Consider the following 13,548-nt stretch of genomic DNA (forward strand, 5'->3'; position numbering starts at 1 on the left):
GTAGGAGTCTGTCTGACCACAATGAGGCTGGGTAGGAGCATAGAAATGGAAGGGTGTGGGGGAGGAGGGGGGAGGTTGTAGAAAGGGCGGCTTTAACTGTGACAGGGAGATCTGATCATTTCTTTTGATGTGAGAGGGCCGGGGTGATAATTATTAATGCTATGTATTGTTCTACTGAGTACTAACTGAATGGGTAGTAAAGTGAAAACATCATAAAGAGTTACATAAAGCATTGTATGTTCATTTGGTCGCATGTTTATATGTTATATGATCTGTTGTATAACCATTTATCTTGTTTCCATTTTTCTCATATCATATAAAATTGCATTCCCTATTACTGCTTATATCTCAGTAATTGCATGTTTAAGAGTCATGGACAGTAGAACAAGTCAACAAGAACAATTGAAATAAATATATATATATATATATATATATATATATATAATTGAATGTGCAGAAATAAAAAAATCAGGGATTAAAATAGAAGAATAATAAGTAATTATCTGAATGTACTGAACCTTTAGTACTGTGTCTGAATTGTATTTCCATCGAGTACAGTATATTATGAGCCCCTACATGTAGTTTCTCAAATTTATGAGGTTTAGCTTGTGGTCTAATTTGGCACAGATTGTATCTACTATTGTTTCATAGAATTGTAACAATAGTAACTGTTTCTCATTAGTATCATATTGTATCTACTGCATGCAGAAGTTCTGATCATACTCCATTGAAAGGAGCAGGATGTGACGCATTGGTGAACGCCTCCCTCACAGCCCAGAGGTTTCCTACTAGGTCCGCTCGCACTGTATAAGAGGAGGACTTCACAGTAGTGAGGGCATTAGAGGTATTTTTTTTTGTTGTTCTTCGTGAAAGCAGAAAGAAACATGTCTGGCAGAGGCAAAGGTGGAAAGGGGCTCGGTAAAGGAGGCGCCAAGCGGCACAGGAAGGTTCTTCGAGATAACATCCAGGGCATCACTAAGCCCGCCATCCGTCGCCTGGCCCGGAGAGGGGGTGTGAAGCGCATCTCAGGTCTCATCTACGAAGAGACTCGTGGCGTGCTAAAGGTTTTTCTGGAGAACGTTATCCGGGATGCCGTCACCTACACCGAGCACGCCAAGAGGAAAACGGTCACTGCAATGGATGTGGTGTACGCTCTGAAGCGCCAGGGCCGCACTCTCTATGGATTCGGAGGCTAAGCACCGATGCGCATCTAATTCCATTAAACCACACAAAGGTCCTTTTCAGGGCCGCCCATCTTTTCTATCAGAGAGCTGGAATAACGTTGCTGTATACACTCTGCATTATAGTCCTAGCAAGCTCGTCACAGTATGCACCGGCTCCGGACTCCTAATACTTCTCATGGTTGCACCTTCTATTTAGATCCGTGCAAGTAGGAAGTATCGAGTGCAAGGTCATAGTTGAAATCCGTGCCCACGCTGGCTGATGCCGTGTTACATAATACATATGATAAAGCTGCAGTTTAGGCTAGTGTCAGGGGAATTCGCCAAACACTGCGTAAAGGAATAATTCTATGGATAATGTGTGTTTTAAAATCTCACTTACCTTATAAATGCGTCAAAACTGCAATGAAATTGGCTGTGCAACCCACAATAAAACATGGAAAAAAAACGTTTCATGTGTAGGGGTGATTTATATACTTTGTATTATTCTACTGGATAATAACTCTGTAATTGCATGTTCGGAAGCCAATCCGCCTGAGCTGTAACGCTGTGGTCATTTCCTTGGGGGGGGCAGATCCGTACCCATCAGTTGTTAGGAGGAACTTTAATATATCCCAGAAGAAATGAGAGCATCATTTATGCTGCTGAAGTTGTGATATGGAGGTGTCCCTTTTGTCTATTCAATCGAGTTGGACTTTAGAAAGAGGGATTTGGTTACTTCGATCATTTCGGCCTGACTTCTTCCCTAGGCGCTCAAGAATCACATGGCTCATATTGCCACTGTCAGAGTGCAAATGAGGAACATTCCCGTCATTGGTGCATGTATAGGAACTGCGGGTGACCACTACTCACTGGGGTCATGCTGGGCAAACTTTTTGTCACCACAGTAAGTCATGCAGTGGCCCTGATCCTTGCTAGGTTCTATAGACACTGAATCTTTGAGCTGGCTCTCGGGTGTTGCCAGTATATACAAATATAGGTCGATTGCACGTCAGTTGATGATGTCGCAAATTCGCTGGTGCCGAGGATCTAGAAATGATGAGCCTGTCTGACCACAATGGAGAATTGTACTTTCTTTTGGCCGCATGTTTCTATTGTATATGTTATGTAAATTATTATTGTTGCTTGTTTCATATTTCTCATATTATACAGTGCATTGCCTTTTACTCCATTTATTTTATAGCATTAAGGTACATGTGTGTGGGGAAATAGAGGAACGGGTCTGACAATATAGCCCATTACAATTTTATTGATGGGTATCATACATATAAAATATATTACACGCGGCCCTCGACAGTTTACTAAAGTGTGGTTACCCGACGGCCGCCACCCCCAGAAATGATTGTCCACCCATGCTCAATGCTCGCCAGTGATGGCAGCACATGCAAGGGGTCCTATTGGGAAGCCGGTGTCCCCTAAATATACCACCTATTCGTATTTAATTAGTAAGCACCAAATACCATATGCACCGGTATGGATTATTAATTTATTATATTATCCACCCTTATTACTAATTATATCTCACTAATAACTACGTAATTGCATGTTCAGGAGTCATGAGAGTGGAAAAGGAACAAGCAAAATATAAATAAGATGATTGAATGTGCAGAACGAAAATACAAATCTGGAATTAATCTAGAACAATAAAAGTGACTGTTTTATATACTGTGCCTTTAGTATAGATTCTGATTTTTATTTCAACTGAGTACAGTATATTGTGAGCCCCTTTGTACTACCCAGTGCCGTAACTAGGGTAGTGCGACTTGTGCCATGGCATAGAGTAGGGGGCGCTGTTTGGGCCTGTTCTACCACTTTATTATCATTCTTACTTGTAGCACAATGCTCTCTCTGGCACAGGGCACTGAAAAGTCTAGTTACGGCTCTGATACTACCCAAATGTAGCCCTGTATTTCTTCATGTAGTATCTCCGATTTCTGAGGTTTAAATTGTGGTCTAAGGCTCAAATTGAATCCACTAATGTTTCATAGAATGGAGACAATTGTAAAATAATATTTACTGTTTCCCATTAGTATCACATTGTGTCCAAAGCATGCTGACGTTCTGATTATACTCTGGTCTAATATTGCTCACAATAGGACAACTGATGCCTACCATATAAATGTATTCTTAATGCTTTAATAATAAAATGATTATCATGTTATTGTGAATGTTGCATCATTTGCTCATATATTGATCTATGCTGTTTATACCGCGATTATATTCTATGATCTCCCGGACAGTAGTGAGTGTAGCTTAAAGAAATCATCTTGTTTAAACACAAAACTTTCCCGTCCTTGGCAGCTATTCAGTACTCTACAGGATTTTATTACGTTATCTCTACACCCGACACTAGTCCTATATTGTAGTGATACAATATCACCATCCGTATGTAGGGAGCCACTCATTGTTTTTTCTCGCTGGAATACAAGAAAATAATTTCTGGTTAAATTACAACGACTGGAATTTGAATTACAAAAAAGAAAAAGCTATTTATTGTAACTCGTGTCATACCCGCGCTGGCCTGTTATATTATATACTTTACGTAACTAATAACGGTAGAAACCAAAATTCTTGGCGGGCTATTTGAAAGTATCAACGGCTTTGTGTCAGCCAATCAGGAAGATGGGCGCCTTTAATTCATCAAATCACAACGCAGCACTGCGCATAAATAGAGTTGTTGCCGGCTGTTCTTCACTCATTCCTTCTAATTTCCTACATAACTGTATTGTATATAGCAGGATGGCCAGGACCAAGCAGACTGCTCGCAAATCTACTGGTGGTAAAGCTCCTCGCAAGCAGCTGGCAACCAAAGCCGCCCGGAAGAGCGCCCCAGCTACCGGCGGCGTGAAGAAGCCTCACCGCTACCGACCAGGGACTGTTGCCCTCCGAGAGATCCGACGCTATCAGAAATCCACCGAGCTGCTGATCCGCAAGCTGCCCTTCCAGCGCCTTGTGAGGGAGATCGCCCAGGACTTTAAGACCGACCTGCGTTTCCAGAGCTCTGCCGTCATGGCCCTACAGGAGGCCAGCGAGGCTTATCTGGTCGGACTTTTCGAGGACACCAACCTGTGCGCCATCCACGCCAAGAGGGTGACCATCATGCCCAAAGACATCCAGCTGGCCCGCAGGATCCGAGGGGAGAGGGCATAGATGATACTCGGCACTCCTATACACGCAACACAAAGGCTCTTTTCAGAGCCACCACATCTTTCTAAATGAGCTGAAGCATAAACTACACCTCAATTCAAGTGGAAGACCGTTGTTAAAATCTCAGCTCCGTTTCACCTCTAGGTGGGGTGGGGTCTACATGACCAGTCCCTTACTAAGTAGCCACACATCACACAGTATTTACTCTCTAGTCCCCCCGCATTTTCCTGTCGCTGCCTTCGACAACGTCAGAAGTCTCTCGTCTCCCCAGCGTCAAGTTATGGCAAAGGGAACAACCAGACTGGAAGACACAAGTAGCCGTTTCAATGCAAGTTATATAGCCTTTAACGTATTGAATCAGAATGTTCGTCTTCCCTGTACAGTTCACGCGGAGCTGCATTCCTGTCCAGAACCATCCCCACGTTCTATACACAGTCATAGCATTATAGGGCTGAAGGTCTCTGCACAAGACGTACATAAGAGCGTATAATGGCTCTTCCACTAAATCGGCCTCGTTTACTAGCAGTGGTAAACCGTGAATAAGCTCTTTAGGGACGTAGTGGGTGGCTCTGAAAAGAGCCTTTGTGTTGCGGGGACGAGTGTCTAGTAGTAAAATCACTTGCTCTTAGCTGCCTTGTGGCTCTCGGTCTTCTTGGGCAGCAGCACGGCCTGGATGTTGGGCAGGACGCCTCCTTGGGCGATGGTCACCCCACCGAGCAGCTTGTTTAGCTCTTCGTCGTTGCGCACAGCCAACTGTAAGTGGCGGGGGATGATGCGGGTCTTCTTGTTGTCGCGGGCGGCGTTTCCGGCAAGTTCCAGGATCTCAGCCGTCAGATACTCGAGCACTGCGGCCAGGTACACCGGGGCCCCGGCTCCTACACGCTCAGCATAGTTTCCCTTCCTCAGCAGACGGTGAACGCGACCAACTGGGAACTGGAGACCGGCCCGAGATGAGCGAGTCTTTGCCTTAGCCCGGGTCTTGCCGCCTTGTTTCCCTCTTCCAGACATGCTCGGCACACAGAAATTAAAATACACTCAACCTGGTTGAACTAGTAACGAAAATGAGCTTGTGAACTTGCCCTCCTTGTTATATACACACTCAGAACGGATCCACTACGTGCTCTGTGATTGGTCTGCTTAAACAGCAATTCATGTAGTACAAATTCATGGACTGACCAATCAGCAAATGACGGTTGGATGTTTGAGACCGCCTTTACATCACGTGACACGTCTACCCAATAGTGCATCTAGCATGGGTAAAGCCTTATTTGCATGAGCTACTTATAAATGCAACAGGTCTGGGCCCCTTTCGTAATACTTTTTTCTCCTTTATCCGATAAGGTCGTGTTTTGATAATTCCTGAACCAGCCAAGTCTGCTCCGGCGGCCAAGAAAGGCTCAAAGAAAGCGGTGACCAAAACCCAGAAGAAAGATGGGAAGAAGCGTAGGAAGACCAGAAAGGAAAGTTACGCCATTTACGTGTACAAGGTGCTGAAGCAGGTGCACCCTGATACCGGCATCTCCTCCAAGGCTATGGGCATCATGAACTTCTTTGTGAATGATATCTTTGAGCGCATTGCAGGGGAAGCTTCCCGCCTGGCTCATTACAACAAGCGCTCAACCATCACTTCCCGGGAGATCCAGACCGCTGTACGACTGCTGCTGCCGGGAGAGCTGGCCAAGCACGCCGTGTCCGAGGGCACAAAGGCCGTCACCAAGTACACCAGCGCCAAGTGATCTGCTTTCTTTCTCCTTCCCACATAAACACAAAGGCTCTTCTAAGAGCCACCCACCTCCTCTCTAATCGGGCTTTAACTATTGCTGTGATCCCTATTCTGGGCTGATAGTAACGTGCTCTTCCAGTCTTTTATACATTTTTTTTTTATTTATCAAGTTTAAGCAAAAGTATTGCCAAGGCGATTCCACTAATGTACATTCTGTATCCTGTGTTGGCGCTCAGCTAGAACAGCTTTGGAATTTTTGCTCTTTAATAATATGTCGGATATTGAACGTTGGTAGCTGCACTAATCTGTGCAGCAGCAGCGACCTCATGTGGTCACTGGTGGAATAGCATTTATGTATAAAATTCGTTTGTCTCATCTGCAATATCTGTCCCCAGTATTATACTTGTACAGTTTTAAATTTCAGTTAAGCTCAATAAACAATTAGATTATTCCCTTCATTTGCATTAATAAAAGCCACAAACTATTGTGTTCATTTTATTAAAATACATATAAAAATTTATACAATCTGCCTTTAATGTCTTTACAATTTTATATACATCTCACACTGTGCGAGATGAAGTGCAGGGCACAATGGGCCTGATTTAGAGATGGACGCTAATGCAATGGAATCTGATCTTGCACGGAATGCAGCTGCTATAGTATCCTGTTTCCAAAGCTTACCTGAGCATAGGGATGCCCACTTCTGCCCTCTCATATCCGTCTGACTTCACGCACCAGCGTAAACATCAGTAATATTGGTGCAAATCGGGCAGCCATGCATCATATTCGGAAAGTCTGACCAGCCGCAAACACTGCAGCTATCCTGACACGCACAGAGCTCTTATGTTGCATAGGAGATCACACTGACTCATTTATGCACGCCCCTGAAACAGTGTTGAAATGGTTAGACACGCCAGCGTTTGCCTACCCACCCCTGCTTACCTCCCCCAAATGCTAACTACCTGGCACTCACTTTGCAGATGAAAATATTGCGTAACAATTGCTGCGCGTGCATCTTACACACATGCACATCGGCAAAAAAACGCTCAATCTACGTAAATATTGGCATGGCGTACATTTCTGAATCAGGCCCACTGTGCCAAGGTAAAGTGGATTTAAGCAAGTTCACCTGAGCTGTCTCCGTTGTCTAAAGAAGCTTCCATGTTATACCTTCCGGAGTTAAAGCACTGAAGCATATTTTAGAACTTGGTTTAAAACCCTGACAGCAAATCCCCAAGCATCATAAACCTTTCCTGACATAAAGAATACCACACACAGGACCTGATTCAGAGCTGGTCGCTAAGGCACGATTGCTCGCAGCTGCTACGAGTGACGAAATGCAACACAAGCAATCGCTCGCAATGCACAGCACAAGCGGGTAAACACCCATCCCAAGTAAGACCACTGAGTGCCGCTTATTGGAATGTATATGGATGCTAAACCAGCGGGCACCGTGGCTGATGATTACACGGAAGGAGAGTGCTGTGCCATTGGATCTGATATATACAGTCAGGTCCATAAATATTGGGACATTGACAGAATTTTCAGATTTTGGCCTCTATTCACCACAATGGTTTTGAAATGAAACAAACAAGATGTGCTTTCAGATTTAATTTGAGGGTAATTACATCCAAATCGGGTGAACGGTGTAGGAATTACAACAGTTTCAATATGTGCCTCCCACTTTTTAAGGGGCCAAAAGTAATGGGACTATCAACTCAAAAGCTATTTCATGGACAGATGTGGGCTATTCCCTCGTTATTTCATTATCAATTAAGCAGGTAAATGGTCTGGAGTTGATTCTAGGTGTGACATTTGCATTTGGAATCAGTTGCTGTCAACTCTCAATATGAGATCCAAAGAGCTGTCACTATCAGTGAAGCAAGTCATCATTAGGCTGAAAAATCAAAACAAACCCATCAGAGAGATAGCAAAAACATTAGGTGTGGCCAAATCAACTGTTTGGAACATTCTTAAAAAGAAAGAACGCACTGGAGAGCTCAGCAACACCAAAAGACCCGGAAGACCACGGAAAATAACTGTGGTGGATGACAGAAGAATTATTTCCCTGGTGAAGAAAAACCCCTTCACAACAGTTGGCCAAATCAAGAACACTCTTCAGGAGGTAGATGTATATGTGTCAAAGTCAACAATCAAGAGAAGACTTTACAAGAGTGAATATAGAGGGTTCACCACAAGATGCAAACCATTGGTGAGCCACAAAAACAGGAAGACCAGATTAGAGTTTGCCAAACAACATCTGAAAAAGCCATTACAGTTCTGAAACAAGATCCTATGGACAGATGAGACAAAGATCAACTTGTACCAGAGTGATGGGAAGAGAAGAGAAGGAAAGGAACTGCTCATTATCCAAAACATACCACCTCATCAGTGAAGCATGGTGGTGGTAGTGTCGTGGCGTGTGCATGTATGGCTGCCAATGGAACTGGTTCCCTTGTATTTATTGATGATGTGACTGCTGACAAAAGCAGCAGAATGAATTCTGAAGTGTTTCTGGTAATATTATATGCTCATATTCAGTCAAATGCTTCAGAACTCATTGGACGGCGCTTCACAGTGCAGATGGACAATGACCCGAAGCATACTGCAAAAGCAACCAAAGAGTTTTTTAAGGCTAAAAAGTGGAATGTTATGCAATGGCCAAGTCAATCCCCTGACCTGAATCCGAGTGAGCAGGCATTTCACTTGATGAAGACAAAACTGAAGGGAAAATGCCCCAAGAACAAGCAGGAACTGAAGACATTTGCAGTAGAGGCCTGGCAGAGCATCACCAGGGATGAAACCCAGCGTCTGATGATGTCTATGCGTTCCAGACTTCAGGCTGTAATTGCCTGCAAAGGATTTGCAACAAAGTATTAAAAAGTGAAAATTCGATTAGGATTGTTTAGTTTGTCCCATTAATTTTGGCCCCTTAAAAAGTGGGAGGCACATATAGAAACCGTTGTAATTCCTACACCGTTCACCTGATTTGGATGTAATTACCCTCAAATTAAATCTGAAAGTCTGCAGTTAAATCACATCTTGTTTGCTTCAGTTCACAGCCATTGTGGTGGTGAATAGAGGCCAAAATCTGAAAATTCTGTCAATGTCCCAATATTTATGGACCTGACTGTATATATATATATATATATATATATACATATATATATATATATATATATATATATATATATATATATATATATATATATATATATGTTAAATTAAAATGAACATATAGACAGATGGAGAGGGTTTTTTTTTTTTTGTTTTTTTTTTTAAATACCTAATGGATTATCTTAAACAAAAAACATGTGTTCTGTTTTTATTATATTTTTTTTCAAAATGTAAATTTTTTTAAAGCTCCCTTTGGATAGCAATGGCTGGATACAATGTCAAGTTATTCCTTGTAGGGTTACGGATACCCTCATCCAGGAGGCACTAGCCAGATTCTCTTTTGGACATAACATTCCAGTACAAGCTCGCAAGAGAATCTGTGTGGAAATAATCAAGATCATCATGTTGATGTTTATTTTGTCAGAAAAAAGTAGGTATTTTATTTATTTTACAAACAAAGGAAAAATGGCTTGAGAATGTTGTTGTTTTTTCATGATTAACAAACACAACAAAGTCTCTTTTGTTGTCCCAATGCTTTAAGCCCAATGGTCAATATATAATTTGTAACATAGCAAGGTGTTTTTTTCCCAAATTAATTGAAGCTGTAAATCTTATTAGGTGGGATGACCACTGAGAGTGCTTCGGTCAAATAAATGCGAGGTGACGTGTACAATGACGTTGTCCTTTAATTATGGACGCCCATGAAATAGGGTGGTAAAGTGGGCACAGGCACCAATTTATGCATTTCAATACGTAGCTATAGTTGAGCAAAGGTTAAATAGCCTTGGGAAACAAAGTTGACACTTGGAATCCGAATCCACAGAGGGGGGTCACTTACATGTGACCCACTTGCAATTGGCATTGCCCAACAAGGTTTTGGGCAAAAAATAGGGTGGTTAAGAGGGCACAGGCACCAATTTATTCATTTTAATACGTAGTTGTATTTGTGCAAAGGTTAAATAGCCTTGGGAAACAAATTTGACACTGTGAACCTATTCAGGGGGGTCACTTACAAAATGCTCTCTTGCAATTGACCTTGCCCAACAAGATTTTGGGCAGGAAATCTGATGGCAAAGTGGGCACAGGGACCATTTTATAAATTAGACTGATCTGCCATCCGAGAAACCGATTTGTAAGCTATACCCACATCAGGCATATAGTGTTACCCACAGCAACCAAGCCCCGGAGTGCATCACTTTCCAGGGCTTCATGCATATGTGAAATGTGGCCAAACCCAGTGGCGGAACTCCTGGAGACAATGGAGTCATTTGCCGCCGGGCTCCAGCCCTTAAGGGGGCACCTGGCTCTATTGTCCCCCAGGCCGTTCCGGGCACTGCTATGGAGATGGAGCGCCGCTGATCGGCGCTCCACCTCCAGCGGCGTCAATACGGGGGGGTACTGTTGCACCCCCTATTTGCCGGGCACATGCTGAGTGTGTTAAGAGCAGGCGCCCGGCTCATTTTTTCCCACCGGCGGTAGCCGGAGGAACGGAGCTCACTCCTGAGCTCCGCTTCCAGTTCCGCAATGCACTATGGGAGTGATGTCATGACATCACTCCCATAATTCCGAGGAGCAGGCGCTGGGGATGGAAGGTAGCAGCACTGGAGCTGGGCTTCAGGTAAGTATTGTTTTTTGGTGTGTTTTTTTTTTTTTTGTATGTGCGCTCGCGGGGGGGCTCACTACAGGGGGCATTATTGGTGGCACACTACAGGAGGTATTACTGGGGGCTCACTACAGGGGGCATTATTGGTGGCTCACTACAGGGGGCTTTACTGGGGGCTAACTACAGGGGGCATTACAGGGGGCATTACAGGGGCTTACTACAGGGGGAATACTACAGGGGTTTATTACTGGAGGCTTCCTACAGGGGGCATTACTGGGGGCTTACTACAGGGGGCTTTCTACAGGGTGCTTTCTACAGTGCATTACTGGGGGCTTTCTACAGGGGGCTTACTACAGGAGGCATTACTGGGGGCTTACTACAGGGGGCATTACGGGGGGATTACTACTGGAGGCACTACAGGGATTTTACTACTGGGGGCTTACTACTGGGAGCACTACAGGGGGCTTACTACTGGGGGCACTACAGGTGCCCTTACTACTGGGAGCACTACAGGGGGCTTTCTACAGGGGGTATTACTGGGGGCTTACTACTGGGGGCACTACAGGGAGTTTACTACTGGGGGATTACTACTGGGGGCACTACAGGGGCCCTTTCTACTGGGGCACTGCAAAGGAGGATGTTACGGGGGGGCACTACATAGGTGGCACTGCATAGGGGGACCTCTACAGAGGGCACTGCACAGGGGGACCACTACTGGGGAACTGCATAGGGGGGCGGCAGCTGGGGCTGGCATAGGTGCTGGGGGGGTGGTACATTTTAATTTGGGGGGGGGGCACCAACATTTATCTTGCCTCCGGGCACCTGGGATGAAGTTACGCCACTGGTCAAACCCGCATTTTCGGGGTTTGACCGCACTTGTCACCTTGCTATATCCCTCCCACAATGGAGTAGGTACATGTAATTTTGAAATTGCCTGCGACTGTCTTCCCTCTCATTTTCTATATTCAGATCATTTAAGTATCCTTTAATGCAATCTTCTGCATCACTCCATCAATGTAATTAGAGATGGGACAAATGTAATAGTGTCCAAGTCTGTAACATGTGTGTGTATGGAGCTATTCTCCCACATTTTTAGTAACCCTGTGTAAACAGTAATAGGGTACGAGAACATGCAAACTCACGTTTCTTACCCCCCACAACTCACAATGGCAAAAGACCCATCTAGATGTTTTGCCATTGTGAGGATACAAGTTGGGCAATGTAATAGAGTGCGAGTGTTTAACTATATATGTGCAGCCCTCCAACTGCGAGTTCACTCACAGAGCCTCACAGCCGCAGCCTGAATGACAGTCTGTGGCGTTTAGGTGGCGGATCGGGCGCATTCCCAGGCAGCGACCCTGTAAATGAGTGCGCGTTGCCCCCGTTTTCTGGGAGGGAAGTGGCAAAGGTCTGCGTGGGTGCACGTAGACTTCCTGCCCTCGCAAGCTTCAGCTGCTGCAGCCTGGTTGAAGGGGCAACAATCGGGACTGATGGTCGCAGTGCTGAGATCATGCAGATGCAGTAAGGATGTGTCTGACATCTCCTTCTGTATTTGCATTTTAAATGGACGGAATTGCACAGCTGCTTGTGTGCGGCTGTACAATTCCGTCCATCTCTGAATAAGGCCACTGTCTGAGAATGTGAGTCTAGCCTGAGCAGGTCCAAGTTACACAGAAACATGCACAGCTCAGTGAGATCCATGCATGTGTCTGAGTGTAAAAAAAAACAATTATGTGTGCCCCTCCCCCCCATCCACAAGTATAACCAGACCCAAGCTCTGTTGAGCCTGTCCTGGTTCTTAAAATACAGGTGAGAAAATGTGTATGGTTCCCCTGTATCTTATGAACCAGCACAAGTCTCTGTTGAGCCGGTCCTGGTTGTGGAAATACAGGAGACAAAATGACTAGCGGTCCCCTGTATTTTCCATAACCAGCACCTGACTCTTTCTAGTGGTGGTGTAATGCCACAGCTGGGAAACCCTTTCACCGAGTACCCTGGCCAAAGCTTTGTACCTGATCACTAGTCAGCCCAGGCCGGGGATCCCTTGGAAGATGGCAAATCCCAAATAAAAGGGGTTCCACTTCTCCAGGGCACCCTGGGCCTGGCATAATATCCCAGGGCTATCCTTGGCACCCCTGGCTGGTGGGTGTTGGGTTGTACTTGTAAAATAAAGTTTATTTTGAAAGAATGTAATTATAAAGTTATATTTTACTATTTTATTTGCTAACAAGTGCACTGATCTCAACTTCCGATTTGGGCCGATTCCCACAAATATTTCTCAGAAACCGGCCCATGCACATGTGCAAAAAGTGTGCACTAAAGCTACTTATTCAAATAAATACAATTTGTACCTGTGCCCACTTAGCCAGCGTATTTCATGCCCAAAACCTTGTTGGGCCATACAATATGCAAGTTGGTCATATGAAGGTGACCCACTCTATTGGTTGCAATTGTCAAATTTGTTGCCCAAGGCAAAGTACAAGTTGGTCATATGTATGAGACCCCCCTGTTGGTTAATAGTGTCAAGTTATTGGCCCAATGCTGTTTATCCTTTGCAAAAATACAGCTACTTATTCAAAATAGTATAGTTTGGTGCCTGTGCCCACTAAGCCAGCCTATTTCATGCCCAAAAACTTGTTTGACCAGGCAAAGTACAAGTGAGTCATATGTAAGTGACCCCCTCTATTGGTTTCATGTGTCATTGTTATGGCCCAATGCTATTTAACCATTGCAGAAGTACAGCTACTTATTCAAATCAATACAATTTGAACCTGTGC

The 13,548-nt window shown here is 44.4% G+C and overlaps 3 protein-coding genes across 3 annotated transcripts; 2 read left to right on the forward strand and 1 right to left on the reverse strand.

Annotated features, from left to right (window-relative positions):
* Positions 1-884: 884 nt before the first annotated feature.
* Positions 885-1,196, forward strand: LOC148515220 (histone H4). The gene has a single exon (XM_088480425.1). It carries the CDS (start codon positions 885-887, stop codon positions 1,194-1,196), a length of 312 nt encoding a protein of 103 aa, XP_088336551.1.
* A 2,698-nt stretch (positions 1,197-3,894) lies between these two features.
* On the forward strand, positions 3,895-4,385 carry LOC148515221 (histone H3). The gene has a single exon (XM_088480516.1). The coding sequence runs from the start codon at positions 3,921-3,923 to the stop codon at positions 4,329-4,331; it is 411 nt and encodes a 136-aa protein (XP_088336642.1). The 5' UTR covers positions 3,895-3,920; the 3' UTR covers positions 4,332-4,385.
* A 503-nt stretch (positions 4,386-4,888) lies between these two features.
* On the reverse strand, positions 4,889-5,372 carry LOC148515222 (histone H2A type 1-like). The gene has a single exon (XM_088480517.1). It carries the CDS (start codon positions 5,334-5,336, stop codon positions 4,944-4,946), a length of 393 nt encoding a protein of 130 aa, XP_088336643.1. The 5' UTR covers positions 5,337-5,372; the 3' UTR covers positions 4,889-4,943.
* Between the last annotated feature and the right edge of the window lie 8,176 nt (positions 5,373-13,548).

Source organism: Taudactylus pleione, unplaced genomic scaffold, assembly GCF_031769625.1.
Source record: "Taudactylus pleione unplaced genomic scaffold, aTauple2 ptg000253l, whole genome shotgun sequence".
NCBI lineage: Eukaryota > Metazoa > Chordata > Amphibia > Anura > Myobatrachidae > Taudactylus > Taudactylus pleione.

What these genes read in the sequence shown, in the direction of transcription:
- LOC148515221 (XM_088480516.1), top strand. Translation starts at nt 3,921, where the DNA reads ATGGCCAGGACCAAGCAGACTGCTCGCAAATCTACTGGTGGTAAAGCT.
- LOC148515220 (XM_088480425.1), top strand. Translation starts at nt 885, where the DNA reads ATGTCTGGCAGAGGCAAAGGTGGAAAGGGGCTCGGTAAAGGAGGCGCC.
- LOC148515222 (XM_088480517.1), bottom strand. Translation starts at nt 5,336, where the DNA reads ATGTCTGGAAGAGGGAAACAAGGCGGCAAGACCCGGGCTAAGGCAAAG.